General features: G+C 38.8%; 1 protein-coding gene across 4 annotated transcripts in view; it reads right to left on the bottom strand.

Moving 5' to 3' along the window:
- Window positions 1-24,423, bottom strand: part of USP24 (ubiquitin specific peptidase 24) — a 63,172-nt gene that overhangs the window by 4,920 nt on the left and 33,829 nt on the right. For 2 of the 4 annotated variants that reach the window (XM_074875957.1, XM_074875959.1), the window contains 33 exons: window positions 23,423-23,520; window positions 22,561-22,656; window positions 22,177-22,405; window positions 21,072-21,231; window positions 20,617-20,772; window positions 19,977-20,047; window positions 19,055-19,215; window positions 18,140-18,201; window positions 17,615-17,806; window positions 17,195-17,312; window positions 15,737-15,881; window positions 15,172-15,291; window positions 14,815-14,940; window positions 14,500-14,598; window positions 14,212-14,294; window positions 13,841-13,982; window positions 13,313-13,432; window positions 12,699-12,919; window positions 12,143-12,267; window positions 11,348-11,489; window positions 10,864-11,014; window positions 9,467-9,562; window positions 8,721-8,824; window positions 8,177-8,290; window positions 7,310-7,406; window positions 5,670-5,786; window positions 4,954-5,046; window positions 4,506-4,611; window positions 3,466-3,587; window positions 2,846-2,959; window positions 2,508-2,573; window positions 2,188-2,254; window positions 25-103 (listed from right to left, as the gene is read on the bottom strand). In XM_074875957.1, the coding sequence (XP_074732058.1) occupies window positions 25-103; window positions 2,188-2,254; window positions 2,508-2,573; window positions 2,846-2,959; window positions 3,466-3,587; window positions 4,506-4,611; window positions 4,954-5,046; window positions 5,670-5,786; window positions 7,310-7,406; window positions 8,177-8,290; window positions 8,721-8,824; window positions 9,467-9,562; window positions 10,864-11,014; window positions 11,348-11,489; window positions 12,143-12,267; window positions 12,699-12,919; window positions 13,313-13,432; window positions 13,841-13,982; window positions 14,212-14,294; window positions 14,500-14,598; window positions 14,815-14,940; window positions 15,172-15,291; window positions 15,737-15,881; window positions 17,195-17,312; window positions 17,615-17,806; window positions 18,140-18,201; window positions 19,055-19,215; window positions 19,977-20,047; window positions 20,617-20,772; window positions 21,072-21,231; window positions 22,177-22,405; window positions 22,561-22,656; window positions 23,423-23,520 (3,992 nt within the window). Of the gene's footprint in view, window positions 1-24; window positions 104-2,187; window positions 2,255-2,507; window positions 2,574-2,845; window positions 2,960-3,465; window positions 3,588-4,505; window positions 4,612-4,953; window positions 5,047-5,669; window positions 5,787-7,309; window positions 7,407-8,176; window positions 8,291-8,720; window positions 8,825-9,466; window positions 9,563-10,863; window positions 11,015-11,347; window positions 11,490-12,142; window positions 12,268-12,698; window positions 12,920-13,312; window positions 13,433-13,840; window positions 13,983-14,211; window positions 14,295-14,499; window positions 14,599-14,814; window positions 14,941-15,171; window positions 15,292-15,736; window positions 15,882-17,194; window positions 17,313-17,614; window positions 17,807-18,139; window positions 18,202-19,054; window positions 19,216-19,976; window positions 20,048-20,616; window positions 20,773-21,071; window positions 21,232-22,176; window positions 22,406-22,560; window positions 22,657-23,422; window positions 23,521-24,423 lie in introns of those variants that run through there. The other 2 variants (XM_074875958.1, XM_074875960.1) reach the window with 2 other exon arrangements.

The following is a 24,423-nucleotide window of genomic DNA, read 5'->3' as shown; positions in this document are numbered from 1 at the left end:
ACTTCTGAAACCCATATTACTCACTTCTGAGCCAAAGTAACAAGGAACTTGACACACTGGTAACAACGGCTGCTGTCCACATGGTTGCTGTGGTGCATCAAGGCTGTGGGAAGCAACACAGGGATTAAAAACCACAATTCATATTTCTGTGTACCAGCCAGTCTGAAAACATAACGAAGACGAAGCTAAAATTTTAACTTAGGTGACAGAAGTTATTTCTACAGATGTTAGCATGAGTATTTGTGTTAAACACACTGCTGTATTGCTGGCAGTTTTAAGCACTTCCACAACTCCATTGGATTAAAAATAGATCAAAGTGAAAATGCAGTAATTCTTTCAAATGCGGTACCTGAATTTTAAACAGTCCTCTCCTAATGCAGTTATTCTTCCCCTATAATCCATTCTATGTTAGATAATCGCTATGGTTACATCTATCTGAAGGGAAAAAAAAATTTGTCTGAAACCCCCTTAAATGGACCAGATCACCAGCTTCCACCTGGATCAAAATTTGCAAAGCTAGAAGAATGTATAAACTCTTCACACAAACAAGCACAGCAGAATTCAACATCCATGATACTCTTCTATGGGAGACCTGGGCAAAACCCCAGGCCATTCCTACCAGGAAGTTTTCTACACCCTGAATTCCCTCATTTTTTAACAAAATTCTTTGAATGAGAAGCACAAAGATTTCCACAGAGCTGCCACAATCAGATTTGCTACTCAAAAGGTGCTCTGTCCATAGCAGTCAGCGAAGAACACTGCAGCGAAACCTCTGAAGTTGGCAAATAATTGCTAGGGAACTGCAAATTGCGTTTTTCTACTGTCAAAGCACAGCAGATGATTAAAATTACAGCACTGGTGCACTGCAAATTATGCACAAATACCCTACTGAGGACCACAGAAAACTATTACTTCCTGATTTCCTTTCTTGAAGTAAAACTAGCCAATGTGACAGACAGGTCACGGTCCATGGGCAGTGAGACTGAATGCTGTTCAGTTCTGCTGTAACAAACTCCAAGGTAAAACTACAACTTTCACTCCCAAAACTCACAGGAGTTCTTGAAGCCTTCAACATAAAAATCCAATTGAATAATTGCACCTCTCCTCCATAGAGGAAAAAAGATCATGTATTGCCCAAGTTACAGAATTGGTCCAAGTGGGACCTATTTATCCAGAAATAAAATAACCACTTAGCTATTCCCTTCCACTGCTGCATATTATCTCCTTTTCTATCAGTCATACATGGAAACTACTAAACAGAAGAGCACTGAAGTATAAGACAGAAAGAACAAAGCTAAACATTCCTTCTCACTAAAACAGAATCCAAAATAACTTAAGGTCAAAGCCATAATCTGAAGCAGCTCCTGAGCCAAACAGCTATGAAAGAGATGCTCGAGCTGCACTAACTCATCAGAGGTGCTCTTTGAGCACCATGTGGCTACCCCACATTTCTCTTGCACACAAAGCCTCTTCTCCTGATTCACATGAAGCAAGCTCTCATCACTGCTGGGACTTTTCTGTTGTTTTTGAATGCTTTAGTAACTTCACTTCAGTAAAGTCTCTGTATCAAATGGAGAGACAACACTTTGTACGAGCAGCAGAAAATGGGAGCCACCTGTCAGATTATGAGGCTATCCTGCAGTTAGTAGTATTTGCATCCTTCCATGCTGAACCACTTTTTCTTTTATGGTAATTAGGACACTGACAAAACAAAAAGCTTGGCAATTTCGAGATACATAGGAAATAAAAATTAATTTTTAAGGCTACAGGATTCACAGAGCTACTCTGTTATGTTAATCCAAGGTACTTCCCCCCCCGTATTACGTATTCACCCTGTTCTGCTGCTTATTTAAAAAAAGTCTCTTGCCAACCCCTTGGTTAAGGTTAATGTCAGTTTTTAAGTACATAAGTACCACTCTTCTCTGGGTTCACTGACTGCTGTTGTGAGAGATAATTAATTTTTCCCCGTTAAATTCCTTTCCAGTTTGTCATTATTATCACATTCTAATGCTTATTTTGGATTTTCTCAGAGTGTTTTTTAGGATGGTGGTCCCTATATCAAATGTGTCGAGTTGTTTTCCCTGAGAAGTAAAACAGTTTAGAAGGATTAGAAACTAGGAGATGATATGAACCATCATCACCGTAAGGGTCAGCAGGAGAGAGTCATTCACCCACTGGCTTACTTGCCTATTAATCCGTTTTCAGTTTCAAAGGCAAATTTGATGCGCTCTACTTGTAATGGGTCTTCAATAACCTGTTAGGAAAGAAAAAGATCCATGTAAGTTGTGTGTGATACCTGTATCTATTCTACGCAATAGTTTTAACCACCTCAAGATGAAAAATAACTTATGAAGTTGCATGTATCACTGGATTATCAAGACAGCAGTTTAAAAATTCATAAAAACTCCAAACTGAAAGATTAAAAGATATGTTGATGTTGAAATTACCAATGCAGTCCTGACTTTTGTCATTATGCATCGATACAAAATCTATCCTGTACCACCTACCAGTATCTCATGGAGTAACTGGAATATATTTTTCAGTTCATGAGGTGGAGCAGTTTCCAGCTGAGTCTGTATGTAAGAAATATAAAGTTACTTAGATAGCAAAGTATGTTGATGATGCAAAGAACTACAAGACAGCTTTACAGATTTTTGAAAATTTGTTGGTTTAAACAGTAAAAGTTTAAAAAAAACGCACCCAAACCCACCAACACCCCCCCAAATCCAACAAACTGTACTGATTGTTCTGCAGATCTCAGTGCCAGTATAACCCACAAGACACAGTATGACCAAAGCCTAGAAGAAACACTTATGCAAAAAGCTTATCTTGATTATCTCCCTACCTTGATGAAGTGTAGCACAGTAAAGGAAAAGTGCTCATTACAGAAGCAGCAGTACACCACCATCTCAATGAGAACCGACAGAGATCCAGTTAGCTCTCGTAACGCATACATCACCTAATGGAGAAGTGCAAACCATTTCAGACACAGCCACACAATTATTTTTAAGTTTGTAATTGAATGTTAATCTTTTTCAGGAAGGTGCAGCTTTTTCTCCCAGCACCTGCATGGCCCAGCAAGCTGAACCCCTGCCCTCATAGCCCCCCCCTTCAGCTCCTGCTGCCCACCTCCAAGGGTCTGGGCAAGTGTGATCCATTATGTCAGAGCAATCCAAGTTAGCAGCTCCAGCTGACACGGTCACTGCCTGCATGGGGACTTGAAAAACGTGTTCAGCTGCTTTTGCTAACTTCGTAAACTCTCAAACCAGATCCCTAAGTTATACTAGAATAAGAAGGGGCCAAGAGGAAACCAAAGGTGCCGCCTTCTTTAGGCTCAAAATAATAACCACATACTCCCTTGCTGGTTGCTTTTTAATATTCAGTGGTTTTCATGTAAGGATACTTCAAATAAATCACATCAGAGCAGCTTTCAGGTTGAGGCAGGGTAGAATTTAGAACAGATACCTCCATTAAGTAGGGTTTTCCTTCAGACAGGAATAACAAGGCTTCCACTTCTTCATGAAGCGTCAAAAGCGGACCTGAAGCGGTGATGCTTAGAGGTGGACGCTGCTTAAAGAGACCAGGAGCTATAAGAGCAAATACAAAAACAATCCACTAATAAATTAGTTTGTTCCACACACCTTGAAGACACTGCTGCTCATTTGGCACCATGTAATCTCTAATGCACTTATCTCAACTAGCTTATAGCTCATATGGTACCCCTCCAAGTAACAATCTCTTGCACACTGAAGTGTTGTTTACTTTAGTGACAACAAAGGCAAACAAACTGCAAGAAGGTCAAAGCAAAATGCTCATATTTACTATCAGTACTCTGGGCTTTAGTTCCACACCCAATCACTTTGCACATTTATCATATTCATCTCATTATCATCATCATTTATCATCATCATATCATTCTTCTTTTACTTTATGATTTCTGACCACCTCCAACTTCAGAAACTTTTAATCCTAGACAGAAATCAAGTTATTCTTTTAAAAAGACAACTTTAAATTCCTCCTTCAGGAAACTCCGGATCTCAACTTATTCCTGTATTATCTTTATTTGGATACTTCTGTCTCTTGTAAGAAATATCTGGCAGAGTGTTTAATTGCTTGTTATTCAGTAGTTCAGTCTAAATACTCCCCCCTTCAGATTAGCAAAACACACAACAAATCTAAGCAAAATACAGCCTGTTAGGCTGCGAGTCTGTTCCAGCCAACAGTGACACAGCTTGATTCACTGACATGAGGAAAGACCCTTTAGGCATATGGGTAAGGGGGGGAAGGCACAATAATGTTAATATCAATGTTCCGCCCCTCAGTCTCCACGAGTGCCTGTAATACTGTGCGAAAGCCTCTCGGTACATTTACAGCAAAATAAAAAATAATCAAACATATGCTAACCATTACTGCCTTAAATTCAGATTTATTGTATTTCCCTCACTGATATTAAGTTCCTCCCAGTCAAAGTAACAGAAATGCAAAGGCAACACCACAGTTCTTACCAACATTTCTTTGTGAGGAGACGTCAGAGTGCAAAACAAGTAGTGCTACAGTGTTGTGAAGATATCCAAACTCACGTGCTTGTGCTGAACTCCACCTGCGATTCTGCTTGAGCCAAAAGAGAGATTTAATTAGCTTTTGATTGGTTGATTTAGTCAACTTCTGTCAAATCAAAACAAAGCAATGTCCTTAACAGTCCACCACCATGTTCTAACACTTTGAATTTGGTGAAATTTTTGTTATCATCAAAAACATGACACTCACTTCTGCCAAAACAGTTATCTCCACACTAACTGTGCAGAGGTAGACTAAGACTTGCATGAAGTTTACAGAATCATCCAAGGATTAGTCTATCCTACCACATGGAAAGTATTTGTCCATAATTTAAGCATCATAAAAAACATGGGGATGGACAAACTACAGCACAACACATGCTGCGTAAACTTTTACCTGATTACTCTGCCGGTTAGGGCCAAGGAGAAAGTTGATCATGTGCCTCAAAGCAGAATGTCTGAGAAGAAGACTGCTAGCCCTTATACCCTGCTGTTTAGACAACAATAAAAAGTTACATTCCTGGGCAGGTAAAGAATTAGTGCTCTAGGGAACAAAAGGAAAATGCATAGGCTAAACACTGCATTTTTCACTCTAAAAAAATAATCACCCAGATCAATAAGGTACACCTCTAAAAAGTTGTCTCATTTTATAGAGCACAGTATATAAACCAGATCAGAATCAGCATATGCAAAGTAAGCATCATATAAAAAAAGAAAAAAGAATAGGAGAATAGAGAGAAACCATACTGGGGTGAACAGTACAGTCCAGTCAGTTATTCTGCTTCCTATAGGACAAAATCCTGAATACTGGATTTTTTTTTTTTTTTTTAAAAGAACAGCCAAGAACACCCCCCCAAAACAGAAGCCCAAAATTCAGACTCTGGAAATGACATCTTCAACTGGTATACTTTGCTGGTATATTTTTGTATGATTTTATCCTAATCCAGTGTTCAAAGCCATTTACTTCTCAAAAAAAGAAGAAAAAAGAATAATCTAATAACAGTTCTGGAAGTGTGTCACTCTGCTGCTTAAACCTTCTATGAATATGGATGACTAGCTGCTTTACTATTGTCCTTTAAAATTAAAATAGCATGAAAAACAATGGTTTCTTACCTTCTGTACAAAGTTATTGAATAGCAAAAAGTACTGAGCACAGTTTTTACAGTTTTCAGGTACATCTTTATCCAGCAGAGCAAGTAGCACCTCCAATAACTGATGTAGACTTTTTAGCTGTGAAAAAAATAATTTGAATGTAAGAACTGTCTGCTGCTTGAAACCCAAAAGTGTTTCACAGATCAGAGTTATGGTTATGGTTAACAAAATCATGTGTGGTCAGATAAGCTTGCTGTGATATCAGTAGCTAACGTAGCATTGCAGCCTTCCCATTTTTAACTCTTCTGCAGGAGTGCTGCGTGTATTACACAGGATAGTAATGAAAGCATTGGCTTATAGGTAAATTGCTCAGAGGTGGAACTCAGCAGTTACGTAAATTTGCAATATTTTTAAAGCAATTCAAATTAATCCTCAGACTGATGTTCAAATGTTCCAGTCATTACAGTAATGCAAAACAAACCAGATGAGAAATAAACTGTCACTCTAGGTCTCATGTTAGCGCACTATCACAATCAACTATGCAAAAAGCAATGTCAAGTGTTTAGTTTGCATCAAAGCACACTAAGGGTATTACACATTGGTATATAATTTATTACCTCCCAGTTAACAGATAGCAACTAACAGCCAAGAGGAAGTAACCAAAAATTATCAAACTATATTGTAAATGTTCACCTCCCTACTCCCTGTATTCAGCTTGAAGGACCTCACAGAAATCTCTCCTTAAAGCTCTAAATATGACAAACTTTCTTAGCAGAAGCCTATAGAACAGTAGTGCCATCCACCTGTGACACTGGATGAAAAAGGATAGATCCCAGAAACTGGATAGAAAAAACATTCTATCATATCAAATATTAAAATTTGATGTAAAAAAAAAAAAGATTTCAGACTAAACAAGACTTAAGACGTTTAAATGCATCCAAGCCTCCACTGACAACCTACAGGAACACATCAGAACACATATAACACTTATGTCTCAGTTCTCTTAATACACTTGATTTGGTACAGGCATCCCAAGGGAAACAGGGTCATGTTTACCAAGGGAAACAGGCTCAAACATTCTACAAATGACTCCTTTTAACAAACTTCCTGCTGGTTTTCCTAGAATATTGAGCTCAGCAAAATGTAACAAAGCTGCACTTCCCAAACTTACTCGCCGATTTTTTAATAGAAAATTAAACTTTTAACAATAACCACACTTATGGTCTCTCTCTGGAGTAAGATAACTCGGTTACTACTGCTGCTACTACTTCTGAGGGAGGAAGGAGAATCAGTGAAAAATTAAGATGATTTCTGGACTTAGAAGAAGATAATAAATCTTAAGAAAACACTGTTTTCAAACTATTAAAAGAACATGTGATACCAGTTTATAAGACAAGCTGAAATCAGGCAGAATTATAAGTAATACTTTGAATTTAAATTCTGAGAATTGCAGCAGCGTGTTACCTCCTAGTGTAGGAACAGACAAGTATTAACTTGTCTGTTAACGCATGAGATGAAGAGCAAGAAATGAAGAGCTACAAGCATGATCAAGATGAGTGCCTTTCACCTTGTGATTTACAAATCACACGGCACTGTCTGCAAACAAAGCAAGAGCTGGTAGAGACAACCAACAGGATCACTGGTGACGAGGTGACACTAACCTTCTCCTGATAAAGCAAGGCACTGTCAAGGGTTTTTTCAAGAATAGTGGCTACAGCAACCCGCACCTCTCTTACACTGCATTCCAGGAGGAAAGTCCTGGAAGATAAAAGGCGAAGCTGCAAAGAGAACTGGAATCAACGTGTACACACAGTTACCATGAATAAGTGTGGTGGTTACCATTTTAAGAAGGGTAACAGTTCAAATACTTCTTGTGTTGTACTTCTGTGGATAAGCTTTAACTTATTTTCCTGCACTCCTGCTTGTCACTAGTAAGGCCTACAATATTACTTCACATTTATTCATTCCGGTAACAAAAAAGCTGAACTGAAAAGCTATCATAGGATCCTGTCCTTCAATGCAACTTCAAAGAGAAAACTTTCTTTCATTGACACACCTCTCTAAGTGTGTCAGACCTTCAATAATTTGTCTTGGGTGTTTACAAAGGACCTATTAGCCGATCTTGAGCTTGGGGAGAAAAACTCTTTCCAGTTTATCTGTGATCTTTGTCAGGTGTATTTAGCTGACCTTAACCCAAGCACTTTCACCACATTCTCCTCTCCCACCACTTTCAGGAGTGACTACACATGAACTTAAACACATTCCAAGGCACTCCACTGAATTAAACATCTGCATCCTCCTCCACGTACGCTGCACTATTTTATTAGATTTTCAGAATTACTCAGAAAGCTTCACAATCAGAGAAAATACTAGAAATAAAAACCTAAGTGATTATCTAGAGTGTCTGTTTAAAGAATGTGCACAGTCAGCTCTTTGGGAATACATCAGTATAGGCCAGATCATGTTATTAGGAAGCTTTATCCATACACAAGACACAAAACACGTAAGACAGAATTACCAGTACTTACTTTACAAGCTCCCGGCCCTCTGGCCCAACGAAATATTCAACTAACCACTGACAAGCATCAATGCTTTTGGAGAGCAGTGCATCTATGGTGGCAATCCATTCTTCTGTATCAGCCCTTTAACAAACAGGGACAAGTGTCAGTAATGAAAGAGAAAAAACACCTCCAAAGCCTAAATCATGTTTCTTGATTGCCAGATAGAAAGAATTTTTACTTTAATTGAACACACATTAGATGGCTTAAGACAAAAAACATACTTAGAGAAGTATTTTGGAACAACTTGCTGTCTTTAAATCCATTAAAGCCTTTCCATGCCTAATCCACTACCACCAAAATAATGGACAGCTGGGAGAGGGAGCAAACTGCCAGCTTATACCTGATCCTCCTTCCTCTCAGATTTCTTTACAATGGGATTCCAATACAAAGCAGAAATGTATTGCTGCTCCTGTGAATGTCTATGCTAACTGCAGTATTTCAAGGTGCTGTAGGAACAACAAGCATGAAAACCTCAGCATATGTTGCTGTGGTACCCAGAACAGGGCCTTACCTGAGTTTCTTCTTGGTTCGGAGATAAGTTTGGAAGAGGAATTGGACTGCCAGCTGTAAGCTCACCTTTGCCATGCATGGATAATAAGGATGCTTTACCTTAGTCTGAAAGAAACACAAATTTACTTCAGAGCAGGCTTGCAGCACATATGCTGCCTCTTAAACACATCAACATACTCTATCCGAGTAATTTACTTCATTTGGAAAAAATAAGACTAAGCCTTTTTCTGTGCTAAAAAGTGTCTCTGGTGCTGACTACGCTAGTTAACAAATACGCTAAAACAGGAACAAACTTGCTGTAAGGCCCACGAGATCTGTGGATTTAATAAATTCAATAAATGCTGGTTTCTCCGTTACTCCTTTTAGAAAAACTTAGTAAAATGTATTTCCTATGAAAGTCTATCAAATTTGAGGTGACTAACACCAACTTTTGGATCTTCCACAGAGGAATTTCTGTCCCTCTAGTGCTCAGTTTACATCATTAACAAAGAAGGTGTGTGCTATTTCACAAATTTTACTATGTTGGAATGATGTTTCTCCCACTACTAGAACAGGAGGCCAGAGTCTGCTTTGAAACAGATGTTATCAGTGTGAAAAATTACTGGAGATAATTATTTGCTCAGCTGGAAAAGCAAGATCATGTTAACTCTAGTCTTCCGGTTTTCCTGGTTGTGACCCAAATAGTGTCTGTGGCCCCTTCTACCCAACATATTCCAAATACTCCAAGATTAAAATCTAGGTACTTACAGCATTCAGTGAAGCTAATGAAAGAACAAAACTGAAGTAGTCGCTACTGTATACATCTCTGTTCTTCATAAATTTCAAGTTTTCATCTCTCACCATCTGTAAAAGAAGGAGAAAAAAATTAAGATGTTGTCAAAGTACATTTCTCTAACTAAATTTGCATCTTTTAGGTAAATATGTGTGGTGTTTAAAAACCAGTGTCAGACCTATTCTGTTTACGCTCTGAATCACTACTTCAGCAGAGGGGAAAATACATAAAGGAGACTTAGATTTGTATAAAACCAGTGATTTTCTTCCAAGGATATTACAAAACAGAAGACAACAGATGAGGGACTTAATCGTTTGGCCATTAAGGGAAAAGAAAAAGGAAGAAGTTGCCAATAAGTTCTATTTTTTTTGCTTGCTTTTAACAAAAAAGCCAAGAGAACATCCTTCAAACCTGAAAGGAGTGCTTAGCAAGTGTACACGTAAAGAGCAAGGAGCCATGGTATAATTACAAGCTGCAGCCACATTAATGTACTTAAATGCCAACCCCCTCTTTTTTCAAATGAGATCTTGTTGAAAGACTCTCGGTAAATTTGAGCCAAGTTCTGTTTATTGTAATAATACAGCCCTGGATACAAGAATGCCTAAAGTGACTATTAATGCCCTGGTCCAGCCCACTTGGAGGGCTGCACATAGCCTACAGAGTTTATTCTGACTGGGTATGTGATGTAGGCTCTCTTGCACATGAGCAGATCAGCAGGATGGGGTGTGTTCAGAAGGCCAAATATATGCAAGATTGTACCCTCTCCTGCATGGACCAGAGCTGCAGGCCTGCAGACTGACACCTTCCTCTTATGACAGCCAACCGATACCCAGGTTCTACCATCCTCTCACTGCTCTGCCAATGCCAAGACACCTCCATTTTCAGTCCTGACTTGCAAAGTTGCCTTCACCATCTGTGTTTTCCCCTTTGAGATCATGTTCAGTATTACATAAGCTAACAGACATGAACAGAAATGAAGCTGGTTTTGTGAACTCAAGAACTTGAGGATGACTAATTTGCCATTGTCTCCATTGCTCCTCACGTGTACTTCAAATGAAGCATCTTCTCTGCTCTTATCTCTCCCTGCTTGCATGCTGACTGCTGCCACATCTCATGTTTGACTAATTTGCCTACAGTTTCTTCAAAGCAAAGAATATTGGGTCAATTTTGTGAGAAGGGACAGGAAAACTTACAATAATGTACCACTGAACCCCTTTTTAATAACTTTATGTCAGAATCCAGAATTATTTTCTAGCTTTGCTTTCAAGAAGGGAATTACTTCAAGGCCACCTTCAAAGTTACTGTGTTCCTCTCACTACATGCTTAAATTCCACATGAGTAGGGTTTAGTTGCCACTTTCAGAGTGCTCTACCTGATATATCCGCACAGGCATTTTCTCTACAAAAAGTCCCTTTTTTTCTCCTTTTCGAACCAGCTTAGTCAAGATGGAGAGGCGGTCACTGTTGGGCCTATGGGGTCGAGGTGATGACTGGGGTGAAATTTCTGGTGAAGATGGAGCAGATCTGAAATACACACAAGCTCAAGGTGAATAATGAAATCCTACGACAAATCCACAGTATCAAGTTTAAAATACCAGTACGGCCAGTATAATTTTAAGGCAAATTTGGATGACTAAGGCTGTCTGTCAGGTTGAACTTCTTACTGCAATAGCTAGAGCAGTATGGAAGAGGAAATCATAAAAGCAATAAAAGGACTATTCATTAAGCAGCTTAAAAAACAAAACAGAAGGGTCAGTATACTCCTTTGTCGAACAGGAATTATTAATTTCTTAGTTCTGGAGATAGGGTCTAGATATCAACATAAGAGAAATCATTACAGACACAAGAGGGACTTACAGTGAGAGGTCCTCAGCTTCTTGACGCACAACACTCACTCGACTTTTCTTTGGTAAGACTGGAGAGTTCTGATCAGACACTCTCTGGTAAAACAGCATATAGGCATTCCAGTAGCGCCGACGCACATCAGGGTAAGGGTTAGCTGATGGGAGAAAAGGCAGTCAATGAAGGCCTTGGAAGGTTTAGCACTGTTTTCATTCCTACAGGGAAGTGAAACTGGGTGTGCAAGCAATATACGCTGTGGCATTAATATGTGGCAATAAAGTAATTTGTCAGATCCAAACCTCAGTCTATGTTAGCAAATAACAAAAAACTAAATTCTAAAATATTTTTGCAAAAAGCATATGTATTTTAAAAAGATAATTATCAGAATTATGAAGCAAGTGAATGTTGGAAGTGTATTTGGAATTAATTCCTTAAAACACTGGAAAGTTTAACTATATGATGCCGCACCATGTTCTATGCACAGTCATTTTCACTAGCCTAAATTAATGCTTGGGATGGTTGTTTTGGTTTTTTTTTTAAACTATTTTAACAAGGTGCCATTTTACTTTTGAATCTCCTCTACTAAGTCTACAAAGTGCTGAACAACAGTGAAAATAGTTCAGTTAATATTAGGTCACACTGAAGATGTTATATCCTTCAGTAAACAGAAAGCTTCAGGAAAAAAAAACTGCTTCAGAAGGATTATTAGACCAAGTAACTCAAAGTAGATATAATGGACTGAGCAGTACCTCTGCTGAGAACCAGTATGAAATACAAAGCTACTGTAAATCAATCTGTACTTCTGCTTACATTGATCATAGACTTTAGGTCTATACTCTCCACCAAAACATTCATATTCCAAGGTTTCATCAGTTAAATCAAATTCTTCAACAACGGTGTCATTAAATTTATACCACTTTCCTTTTCCACAGCCCCTGTGAGCAAAACAGAATAGAAACACAACAGAAAAAATTACTTGATTGTCTAGTAAAAAAACAAACCATAGAAGTGACAACCCTGAACTCACATTTTTTTTTGACAGTAAATAGAAAGCTTAGTTCAGTCAATGTGAAAGTTACATTTTAAAAAAAATTATCTTAATTAAAAATATGGGAAGCACATCACCTGCAGTTAAGTGTCCTAGGAAGCCCTCAAACTGCAATACAAAGCGTGGTAAGAATTGCTGAGACTTTTATAATATGGTGTCCCATGTTACTGTGTTATTGCCTTAACACCCATGATGCTGGGTGTTAAGAAAGAGAAGAGTGCTTCCAATAGAGCTCTGAATGGCTCACTATACCTTCTCAAAACAAGTAGTCTTTAGACTGCTCTCAAGCTCCCCCCAGCAAATCTTCTTGGCTATTACCTCCTGTCCTTTATAAAGGAATAGTAGTGCCCTGCATGTGCCTGGCCACTGTGAACAATCACACCAACAAGCTCATAGTTTTCTGTAGGGGCAACTTTCTTCCTTGGGGAGCCTCCGCCTCCTTGATCTGTGTTTCTACCGTTGTCCCCCACTTCTGAGGATGAGTCCTGGCGAGCCATTCCTGACACAGTGTAAGGTTCCATGTTCAGCATCCAGGGAAACTGTTTGAAGAGATATGTCAGATTAACTGAGAGATTATATCGTGTACATGCTTGGTGTCATTTTATGAGAATTGTATTAACACTTCCCCCACGGGGAACATCAAAGGAAAACATGGTACTTCAACTTTTTTCTCCTTATGACACAGAAGTTAAATGTCTTTACAGAGGTTTTTGCTCTGGCTTTCTGAAAGGACCCTGAGAATGTTGCAGCAAGGAAAGCTCTAAGGAAAAATGCTTATTTTCTGTAGTGTGATCATGTTGTAAGTGTACCATGTACTTAAAGTCCCTGTATCAAAATGTGGGGAAAAGAAGAAAGAATGAAGGAAGAGTGAGAGTCTACTCCACAAAGCAGCCAGGGGATGGGGTGGACCCCATACAGAAAAGTTTTCTTACCCTTATTTGTTCATCATATTTAATAGAACGTCCGCTCTCCCAGTCGAAGCCAAACCTCATCAGGTGAATCACCAACAGGCTAGGTAAGACCTTAATGCATGTGCGCTTCACTGTAGTTCTCTTAAAAAGAAAAAAGAATACCACCTCTATCTATATACCTCAAGCATTGTTCTATAGATGCACAATTCCAGCCATCTCAAACTGATGTGCAGTACAGCCAGGGAAGGCAGGATGACCATAAGATGACTGTAACATATACAGATAAGGTACTATTGCAGGTATTACAGAGTCTATGCAGTGGGCTGGTATGTTACAGAACGTTTTGCCATCCTGTCATCCCTCTAAATGTTCAGTCTACAATACCAGTTACAGGGAATGAGGAATGCTATCTGCATGGATTTATGCATTTAACCTTTTGATTATGTCTTCAATGTAGGAAGAATAAGCAGTATCTAAGAATGGCTTCTATGACCATGAAAATATCAAGCTGCAGCTGAATCTTCTTTCACATACATTAAGAACCAATACCTTTTCTTTGCACTTTTCACAGTAGTATGCATTGCTTCCTTCCAGAACTTCTCCTCTAACAAACTGATCCAATGATATTTCCAGGCTTTGACATGAAGTCACACCTAGGTTGAGCGCCATGAAGGCTTCCTCGCGCTCATACCTAAATTCAAGGAGAAAAATAGTCACGGCACTGACAGAGTAGAGCCTATCCAACTTGCATTAACAAGGCACATGATTAGGAAAGAATACTGCATTTGTCCCATGGCTATCAACAGCTGTGATGCTCACAAAGGCATCTGTCTCTACCTTCTTGTGCTGTTTTGACCTACATATTTTAATAGTTACGGGAGCACATAACTTGGTAACTAATGCACTAAACTTAACATTACCTGTGAGGACAGTCCTTGCAGATCTTCTGGTCAGAGAAGATTCCTTGAAAAGTATTCTTAAATATTTGGTCTCTTCCTATTTTCTGTTGGGAGATACAAAGTTAGACATCAGTTGGATATATTGCAGAGTGAAAGACCAAGAAAGCAATAAGAATTTTAAAACTTCTGAATACTATGTAGATTATAAAATAAGCTGAATGGCTCTCTGCCTTCTTTTCTGAAGAACAAAGGAATAAGAGAGAAAAGGTACCAAGGAGATGCATATAAACAAGGAAAGAAATGCCTTACCTTGAGGTACTCATCCATTTGATCTATAAGACTGGTAAAGAACTCATAAGCATCCTGTTGCTCTCTAACATAAAGTTCCTTGTTCCACATCTTGAAAATCTATATAAAGTATAAATGTATATAAAAAGGTGGTTGTTTCATATACGTATCACTAAAGTGATTTTTTTTAAAAAAGTAATGTGTTGTTTTTACATGTTTTGACTTTTTGAAGTAGAACTTGCTTTATCTCTAGTAATTCTGCAATGAGAAAAGGCTGAATAAATGATTACTTGTTAAGTAGGAAAGCTATATATTCTAAACAAAAAGACATAATACCTTCCAAAAGTTCTCAGGTACATAATACTGTAGCTTGCTTTCCATCAAATGACCAAAAAGAGATTGAACTTGATAGAACACATTGTCATCTGGATTGTCTGTATCATCATCAATGGAAAGCAAGGCCTGGAAGGAAACAAATAATCTTATTAAATTTGTTCTTGGCAAAATTATTACTGGAAGTTGTCATGACACACAGAACAACAACTTATAATTTATATATTTATTGTGTGTATATATTTATGCACACACACGTACACGTACAGTTTTATTTTTATTTTAAACAATTCATTTTCATTGCACTTCAGGTGACAGTAATTCCAAAAAGAGGGCTTTATTGGATGTTGAACTAATTACCTCTGGGAGACCAGGCTGCATATAGAGCTGCTGGAAGACGGCATTCATGTAACAAGTAGCACCACCATTCTTCAGTCCCACAAATCCTGAAATGGAACGACTATCCACTGGTGGAAGATACTAGGATGACAAACACATTTTTTGTCCCAGTAAGTTATAAAAAGCATGAGACATACTTTAACTTTTATAAGCACCTTTATATGAGCTGTTAAGAGCAATTTAATGGAAAACCAGAAACATAAATTCTGAAAGATTGGAAGAGCACTATATTTGGTCATTTAGATATTTAACACTGCACAAAACTGTTAAAAATGGCCTAAAATGTATCTAAATAAAATTGGTGATATTTAGGAAATACTTCCTTTCTTATCCAGATAATAACTGACACAGAGTCCCTGGAGTATTTGCTTCTGAGGAAGATCAAATGGCTCTGGCATTTACTGTTATCTGCTTTTTGTCATTTTAAATTGAAGACCATGGAAATTTCATGAATGGAGCAGTTAAGTAGATCACACACAGTACTCCAACCCATGCTAATACAAATCAAAAAAGGCTTCTTGCTTACATCAAACTCCTTGGTAAGTGCAGGGTCACACTGGTGATGCATAGAAAGCAGCTCTTTTGTAATAAGCTGGAGGTTGGAAGGTGAGCTATCAGCCAGCATTACCAACACTTCATAAGCAGCTAATCGACTATCTGCTGTACTGCACCTAAAAAGAAAGCCACAGTTGAGATCTATTTTGTAGATGGCTCAATTATTTCTAATTCCAGAAAGCCATATTACTTAGAACAAGTGACAATTAATGTTCAAAAGGAATACTTTAAATGATAAAACACTCCTCAGAGACTTCAGAGTGCTATTTTTTCTTTCTTGGGGAAGAATTGAATAAGAAGAGAAGCACTAGGAACACTCCTTTAAATAAGCCTTCCTTACTGACATGGAGACACCTGTTTTTAACATTCAGTAGCAAGGAAAAGTAGGTGCCCTAAAAGAGACACAGAACCGGTTGTATATCTGAGGACAAACAGACAGACACTCTGTTATGTAATAACACTGATGGAGACATAATGACTTATTTACAGGGAGACAAGCTTTGGAAGAGCTAGACCAGATAACTTACTTGCCAGAAGAGATGACCTTAGACCTAAGCTGTGCCAGACCACTACAAAACACTTCTACTTAGCTCCTTCCAGTAGATCATCAAACACACTAGCCCCTTCTTCCAAAGGCCAAAGGCTTTATTTACTTTAAGCAAACAAAAGAGCATGCTTGAGATGAACTGCAATGGAGCAAAGCACTAAGGTGTAGCAAGTCCCATTCAGTTTGAGGGTTGCTAAATGCTCCACTGGAGCCTCCTTTAGGGTTTGTGGAAAGGCAGCGTGGATATGCGTGATCCAACCCTAACATCAACCAGTCAGTGTAATGTAGGCAATCCAGCTGCAGTAGCACAAAACTCCACACCAGCTAATTTACCCACCCCTTCAGATACTGTATGGTGATAACAGAAGGCAGGTGTGACAGGAAAGAGAAAGCCCACTCTTTTTTCCCCATTTGATATATTCTGGGCTATTATCAGCTATCTCAGGTGCAAGGATACTTGCTCAGCATTAGCTTTTTACAAAATGCAGTTCTTTTGAAGGGAGAAAGAAAATAGGAGAACTTTTGAGATTCTTATTTACAATGGACTTGTAAAGTTAATTTCCTGCTCATGCTCCAATTTAGCCAACTTCCCAAGCGATGATGAGCTAAAGGAGTACTCTTTGGGCTCATAAAATCAGCACTCAGTTGTGTTTGCAGTTCATCATTGATCTAACAAACAAAGCACAGGCTTTGGAAGTACAGAAAAGCAAAGATTTTGGGTCCCACAAAAATGCTATTCAGGCACTTATGTAGGAAATGTAGAAAATTGGAGGAATGCTCCAACATTGGTATTAAATCCTAGTATCTGTAGCTCCAGTGTGACATTTGCATTTATGAGATCTAGGACAAAACCCAACATAAACAAAAAAACCCAGTTTTTACTTTGGATGAAAGTCTTGTTGACTGATTGCAGCACTGCCTGCTGGAGAATGGCTATTCAGAATAATCCTGGATGCTCGGAAGAGGAAATCATCCAACAATGGCTTAATCAAAGATGAACCTGTAACACAGTAATCCACATCTACCGTTAAATACTTACGTTATCACTGCGAATGTCAAAAGGTGTTCCATAACAACAAAATCCCTTAATAGCACCATATCAACAAAAAACACACCCAAATATTTTATCAAATGTCAACGGTACCACAGAAGTACTGCCAAAATTACTCCTTATGGCTCTGTATCACTTCTACCAACATATTGTAATGTTTTCACAAGTACTGTCTACTGATCAAGTCAGCTGTTAGTGCTATGCAGAATTCACCCTAGTCTAGTCACTTTAGAGTAAAAAGGAATACTTACCAACCATTTCTTTCTCTGCTCCACAGAGTGAAAGGAGAGTCTTGATGAGCCTCAAGTGTCCTGCTAACAGGATGTTATCAGCTTCACTGGTCTCGCACTCAGCAGTGCGGTTGGGTTCAAAATTGTCTAGCCAGGTGATCTCATCTTCTAACATGGCAGCTGGGCTTATCTTTAGCTGTTCCATTTCTGATGCTGCAAGAGAAAAAGAAACCCCCCCAAAATTAACAGCTCTATAAATGTAGAATATAAATACACAGAATTTCAAACAGTTTGGTAATGGTCTAGTTTCCCCCACAAAGGAACAGGGTTCACCTTCCAGGAGTGAGCTGCCTTGCTGTTACTGAATGCCAAGAACAGGCCAGGCCAGGCCAGGCATTAACACAGGACAGCCAGCACACTGGCAGGTCCCATCGAGTTCATGGTGTAGTAACCCCTCCGTGAAGGCAATTCTACATCTTTTCTACAGAAGGAAGACATGCTTGGAAGCTGCAATCAGAATGACATGTGTGCCTGTACAATACTTACATGTGAGGTCATCCAATAACTGACATCTCAGGTCAAAATATTCTGTACACTGGGACAAAAGTCTGAAACAGGTACAAAGAGAAGAAAGCTTCAATTTAAAATCAGAAACTTTTTTCTAAGCAGTTGCCTTTAAGGCCTGTGTGTTCTGTCCATCTAATCCAAAATAGCATAGCTAGCTAGGCACTTCCACATGCACATGCTGCAGCTTTAAAACAAATTCCTTCCCAACAGCTACTTCAGAAGGTTAGAAGTAACATTTAATCCTGCTTTCTTCCTTCACCTCATAAAAATTTTAATAATCAGACAACGATAAAACAACAACGTTTTAATTTCTTAGTTACAACTCTATTCAGATTCCTCTAAAAATTGCTGTTTAAAATTACTGTTAAATTCAACAACCTTTGGCCAGTCAGATACAAGTTAACAAGACCGACACCTACAGTCTTTACAGGTGTAATGGATAACAGAAACAACAAGAAATCAGGTGAAGTCATGGGTCCAGACATCACTGCCTTTGGGATTGGTTTCTGATCCAGACCTGTGCAACACTATCAAATAAATTCAGTGTTACTGTCATACATTCCACTGCCTCTCTGCCTCATGCAGGATTCCAGCCAGGTTCTGATTGCCATGACCACAGCCTAGACAGAGCAGGCCTATCCAGCAATTAGCACCTCCTGAATGGAAAGTCAAATAAGCTGAACTATAAAAGTTCACAGAGAGCGCTGTACCTTGAGAATTCGGTCTTATTTCCCTTCAATCTACATAACTCCAAAGCTATCTGGGGCATGACAGGTATGTCTACTTTCGACAGACCTCTGAAGTCCTAATCCCTTGTGCCTCAGAGCTTCCACAGCACTACTCATTTAAAAATGTGATAGATTTGCTTCCTCAATAAACATGCATCTGCCCTACCTCTGGTTGATTCCTCTCATGATGCTGGTTGGTGACCAAAGAGGCAGCTGGGCACCAAGAACAACACTCAGGAGAAACTGGTTTGGCTTTTGTACATCTGGGTGAGCTGATGTGTCTGTCTGGCTAAGGGTGTACAACTGGTCACAGGCAACACGACGAATCTGAAACAGTGTCATTGTCAAACACTAGCAGTTGCTCAAAAGTTGCAAAAAAATACACTCTGTTTTGTTAGAAATCTAACAGAAAAAAAAGACATTGAAAAGCTTGTGTAAACCAGACTGAGCTCTGCATCCGCCAGCCAGGGGTTCTCTATTTATAGGGATTTAGCAATCCACTTTCATCCCTGAGTTAAAAGCTCTGATGCTTTATTAAACACAGATTATAAATTCAGATAAGGAGGAAAAGATGCAGTGACTTCATGCAAAATATACGAGATGCAATGAAATGAAGTAAGCGTGACTTGAAAATCGCTACATTTTAGAGTATCCAGAATAATCTTAAATCAGAAAGTATGAATTTTAGGGGGGTTCTGACATTTGGAAGAATTTTTCAAAAGTTCAGAAGAGTCCATTAAATCTTACCCAAATCTTTTGAGATGACAGTTACTTGGACCTTTCCCTAAAGTACTAGTTTTACAGAATTTGTCTCACCAAAATGAGAGTATTTTCTTTAGACTAGCCACAGCACGGTCCTGTGCGCCTCATGGATTAAACAAGCCTAAGGAATGTAACACTTCAGCATTTTCTATTAACACATCACTAGATACTAGAATTACTAGCAATTATACAAAGGTTATTCATTCAAATACAAAAAGCGTGGGAATATTTGTAATGAATAATTTTATCTTCAGACCGTATTATGGTCAAGGTGTACATGTTTCATAAGTATAACGTTTAAGAAGTTTTCAGAGAAAGATCCTCACCTCAGCACTTGGTGATCCAAGCAGTATGTCAATAATGAAATCAGCAACACAAGGCAAATTGTAAAAAGATCCTAGAACAGAAGAGTACCAGGCTATCTTTTTTAAAATAATAGTTTAAAATAAGTCAGTCACAGTCTTGCATTAAAACATCATAGGACCTAGAGGACATCCCCCATCAACACTGAGAAGCGGTAATGGCTATTCGCGTATTCCCATCTCCTGTCCTCACCAGAGACTCACACCACCTTATAACAGTGTTTTCCTTCGCCTTCCACCACCACCACCGTTTACACTTTCTGTACACAAAGGTTCAAGTACTAAACACTAGCTATGCAAACAGCAGCACTTAGAGAATTACATACTTCAAAGCCAGTGCAAATATTTATATACCGGCAGTAAATCAGTGTTTCCAAAACATTTCACTAAGGCACAGCACTACATGCCTAGTTCCGTGCCACCTGTTCTTCAGCCCTGGGAAAAAAACCCTGTATTTTTAAATGAAATTGTGGTTTTAATTTGAACTGTATCAGCTTACAAAGCTAGAAGTTTCTTGCAATTTTTTTGTACTTGTTTGTCTCCAAAAGCCTTCTGCCACCTTACTTACATTCCAAAGAGTGAGTAATCCAGCTCTATTTCATACCTAGTTGCTGACTGCGTAGCTGAAGGCAGGTTACTAAGAGAGACAAGGCTTCTCCAGCAATCAGAGCATCTTTGGTGGATACGGACTGCTGTCTCACACAGATACCAGCGTGCAGCGCAGTTGGCTCTCCTTCGCTTCCTGAACTGCAATTACTTCCTGCATTAAGAAATCAACAAATGCTGTAATCCATTATATTCTTCAGATGTTTTCAGCTTCTGGTCAGTTCTCTGCAATTTGAAAAACTTCTTCAAATATCACATCTCCAAATGTCACATGAATACAGGGCATTTTGCTCAGATTTGTGTAATTCAATCATATAATACCCTGAGTTGGAAGGGACTCGAGAGGATCATTGAGTCAAACTCCAATGAATTCAGCTTCAAGCTTCTAAAGTGTTCAATTAAGAATAAACTAAATGCTTTCTTTAGATTGGTTTAGAGACACAGTTAACCTACCTGAGCTGCTAAGTCTGTTTCGAATCCCAGCAGGAAATAGAGAGTTGCTCTCTTTTATTGGCTGACTACTTCCCACAAGGTCCAGTCGTCCTGCAGCAGCAGCCCAAGAGAGTCGCATGAAGCAAGCCACTGTAGAAGTGAAATCATTCACCTCCATAGTCTGAAGCAACAAGAAACAGCAGTTACTTCTGCAATATTCAACAGCCTTTGTTAATCATAGGGATAAGAGGAATGCATCTTCTGGATCATGTCAAATTGACATTTGGATTTGTTTTCCTCTCCTCCAAGCAGGCTCAAGGATACAAGTCTTTTTGTTTCCAAGGAGAAATAGTATTGCTATATGGAATAGGAAGTAGTCAGTTTTTAAGTTCTCCACTAGGATAGATACTCTTTTCACCTATCTGGAATTAGGCATGCTGATTTAAATTGTATCAATCCGTTGGGGAAGCACTGGCCAGGAACCTAACACAGCACACTCGTTACATTAACTATGAAGTTTCTTTCAGCTGGACTCAACTTTCAAATGGGTTGAGGTCTCGTCAGAATAGATTGTTTTAGCAAATAGCCAGTCTCAGATTAATTACACTGACATGTTTATAAAGGTGAAACCAGCATTTTCTTAAGGCATAGAAAATAAAAATTTCCTTTTCCCCAGGGTACCATTAAGTAAATTTAACTTTTAATGAGCTATTTTAAACAAAAAACTTGCCCAAAATTTCTAAATCAAAGAAACATGGACTATAAGCCACAAGCTCAAGCAGGAACCTCCTCCTTTCTATTCACATAAGATTAAGAAGAATAAGATCTTAAGCATTAAACGTGACTGAAAATAAATCACAAGTAAGACTTCTGTGTAGATCTATTTCTGATAAGCACTTTTGGGGTACAGCTTCCTTTTGGCAGTACAAAATTTCTGAGACTATGTTAAAATTCAGATCAAGATCAGGAAGAGAGATTGACGGTCAGGATTTTCAGATGCTTTTAAACGGAGCTTGGGCAAGAACCTGTATAAAAGGTAGACATTTGATTAGAAATCCAAGAGTTATACAGCTGTCACTGGAGATGACACTGCTACATCACCATAAACGATCAAACACTTCCTTACTTGTATGGCAACTCTTGCTGCTGGTATGATTTCTTCTACCCTAATGGAGGATCTATCAGACACAGAGAGCTGTCGGTAGGATGACTTCTCAGGTGTTCCACAAATGGACATCTGCCTACTTGCTTGTCGGCTGACATTACGGAAGGGGCGTGAGGACAATGCTTCTACCCCATCTTTAATGAAGTCCTCATCCAGTAAGGTAGGCATTGTCTGGCCAACAAGCAAGAACCTACATTCACAGAGCAAAAACGTCAGGCTTATTTCTGAATGTTCACAGCAAGCGAATGAAACAGAACTCAAAGTGCTAATTAATCTTAAATATTACAAGCCGCACTCTAAAAGCCAAGAAAGTAGCACTTTCTCTAATGAAAGGCAATTACATACCTTGCAAGTTGCAGGCAGATGGAATAGACTCCCTGTCTTGTTTCATAGTCTACTTCTGATGGGATGGAATCTCTCTGCATCACATTCACCACCAAGCTTAAACACAAATCAATAAGACAGATTCCATTTGAAAATGTTTTACATTAGGAGAGCGCTGCAATTAATTTATCTCTAACCTTCCCTCCTCCTATTCAGTCAGTTGAGTGCCAATTAAAACTGCCAAACTGGCGCCTTTGGAGACTAACATCCTCATTTTTCTCTCCTACATCTACAGATGGAAGCTTTTTGCTCTTGCTGGAAAAGGCTTCAGGATCTATGGGGTGGGGGGTGGATAGCATTACTAAGAGCAACATACACTTGATAAATCTGACACAAGCACAAGCAGTATTGCCAGGTCTTCCAAACCACTCATGTTGTGTCTCAACCCTCATCTGAGGGGTCTGAATTTTGGAGACTGCAAAATTTAATTTGGTTCCCGCTGCACGATCTATGCTTTGACTGCTTAAAATGTCCACTAGTGTCTATGCAGGACAGTGTAAAACATACAGTTGCAAATTTGAACTGAAACACTTAAATGGTAACTACCCAAGGATCAACTACCTTTGGAAAAGCTATACTTCACAAGCTTATCTATGCCTAACTTTATCTTGGGGTTTAACAAAATGTACTCCATTACATTACTATGTAGCTACAGTAGCTTTTCAGACACTGGATAATGAAAAAACAGCTTTGGGTGGATTTTTTTCCTCTGAAAAAGAAGCTGACAGGTGTACTAGTGTGCTACAGTGTGGAAATCAGAAACTATGCAGAACTGCTAACTAAATGAAGTGTTATAAATTGAGTCAAGATTTTGAAATCTAACCTCAAACCTCCTGCTCGGAGAAAGTTTTCACAGAAAGACTTGGCACAGTTTCTTGCCATTTCATCATCTGCAGTTGGCATCAGCTTGGAGCTCAGTACCTAAAATAAATGAATAAATAAGTATGCATACACCCCCCTTAGTATTCTTTATCTGTTGAAGCTTAAAAGTATAACAGAAAAAAAAATCTACTACAAATGAAGCAATTAACAATGCACTTATGCAAAGCTGTAGTCAGCAAAGAGAAATCATATTAAAGATAATCAGGACAACTATGGCTATTCATTCTGTATCAAAGAGCATTTTTTTCTCATTGCAGTTTACTTGTTAAGGGAAAGAATAAAGTACATACTCTATCGCATGAAATGTCTTCAGGCTCAGCTGGTGCTCCTTAAGAGCCCAAATTCTTTTTCCTTCTAGATTTGCAGTTAACAGTATCCCATAAAACACACTACAGATGGCTCACTGCCTTCTGAAACATAACCACATTGCTGATACTGTTTTCTTTTTGTTAAAGATGGTCCAGGTAATTCTACGGGCCTTATGAACATCACCACTGTACCATCCCTCCTGTTTTATGTCAGCACTAAACTTCAGAATGCAATTACAGTCAGAAACACAGCCATAAGGAAGTCTGCGGTCTCTGCAGGTCAGATCTCATGTACATTTATAATCCATTTCACTTGATTCTACTTAAAGAAAAAACAAAACAACACCCAAACAAATAAGAAAACCGCAGCCCCTCCCAAAACCCCAGAAAACCCCCAGAAGTTATTTACTTCCTCAAAAAGTCTCTTTGGCACGTACAGCCAACAATGCTGCATGTGGGAAAACAAAATATATCTTTTCCAGGTTCACAGGTCAGAAGAATGGTTTACAGAGTTCCAGGCATAAAATCTTATCACAGCACTGCACGATGTAACCCTGAACATCTGCAACACTTAATTTTCATCTCTTCCATATGCTCTGCAAATTTCCTGTGCACATTTTTTTTAGAAAGCAGT

This window comes from Strix uralensis, chromosome 8, assembly GCF_047716275.1.
Source record: "Strix uralensis isolate ZFMK-TIS-50842 chromosome 8, bStrUra1, whole genome shotgun sequence".
Lineage (NCBI taxonomy): Eukaryota > Metazoa > Chordata > Aves > Strigiformes > Strigidae > Strix > Strix uralensis.
Note: the sequence above shows the minus strand (reverse complement) of the source record. Positions and strands in the feature narration are given on the sequence as shown.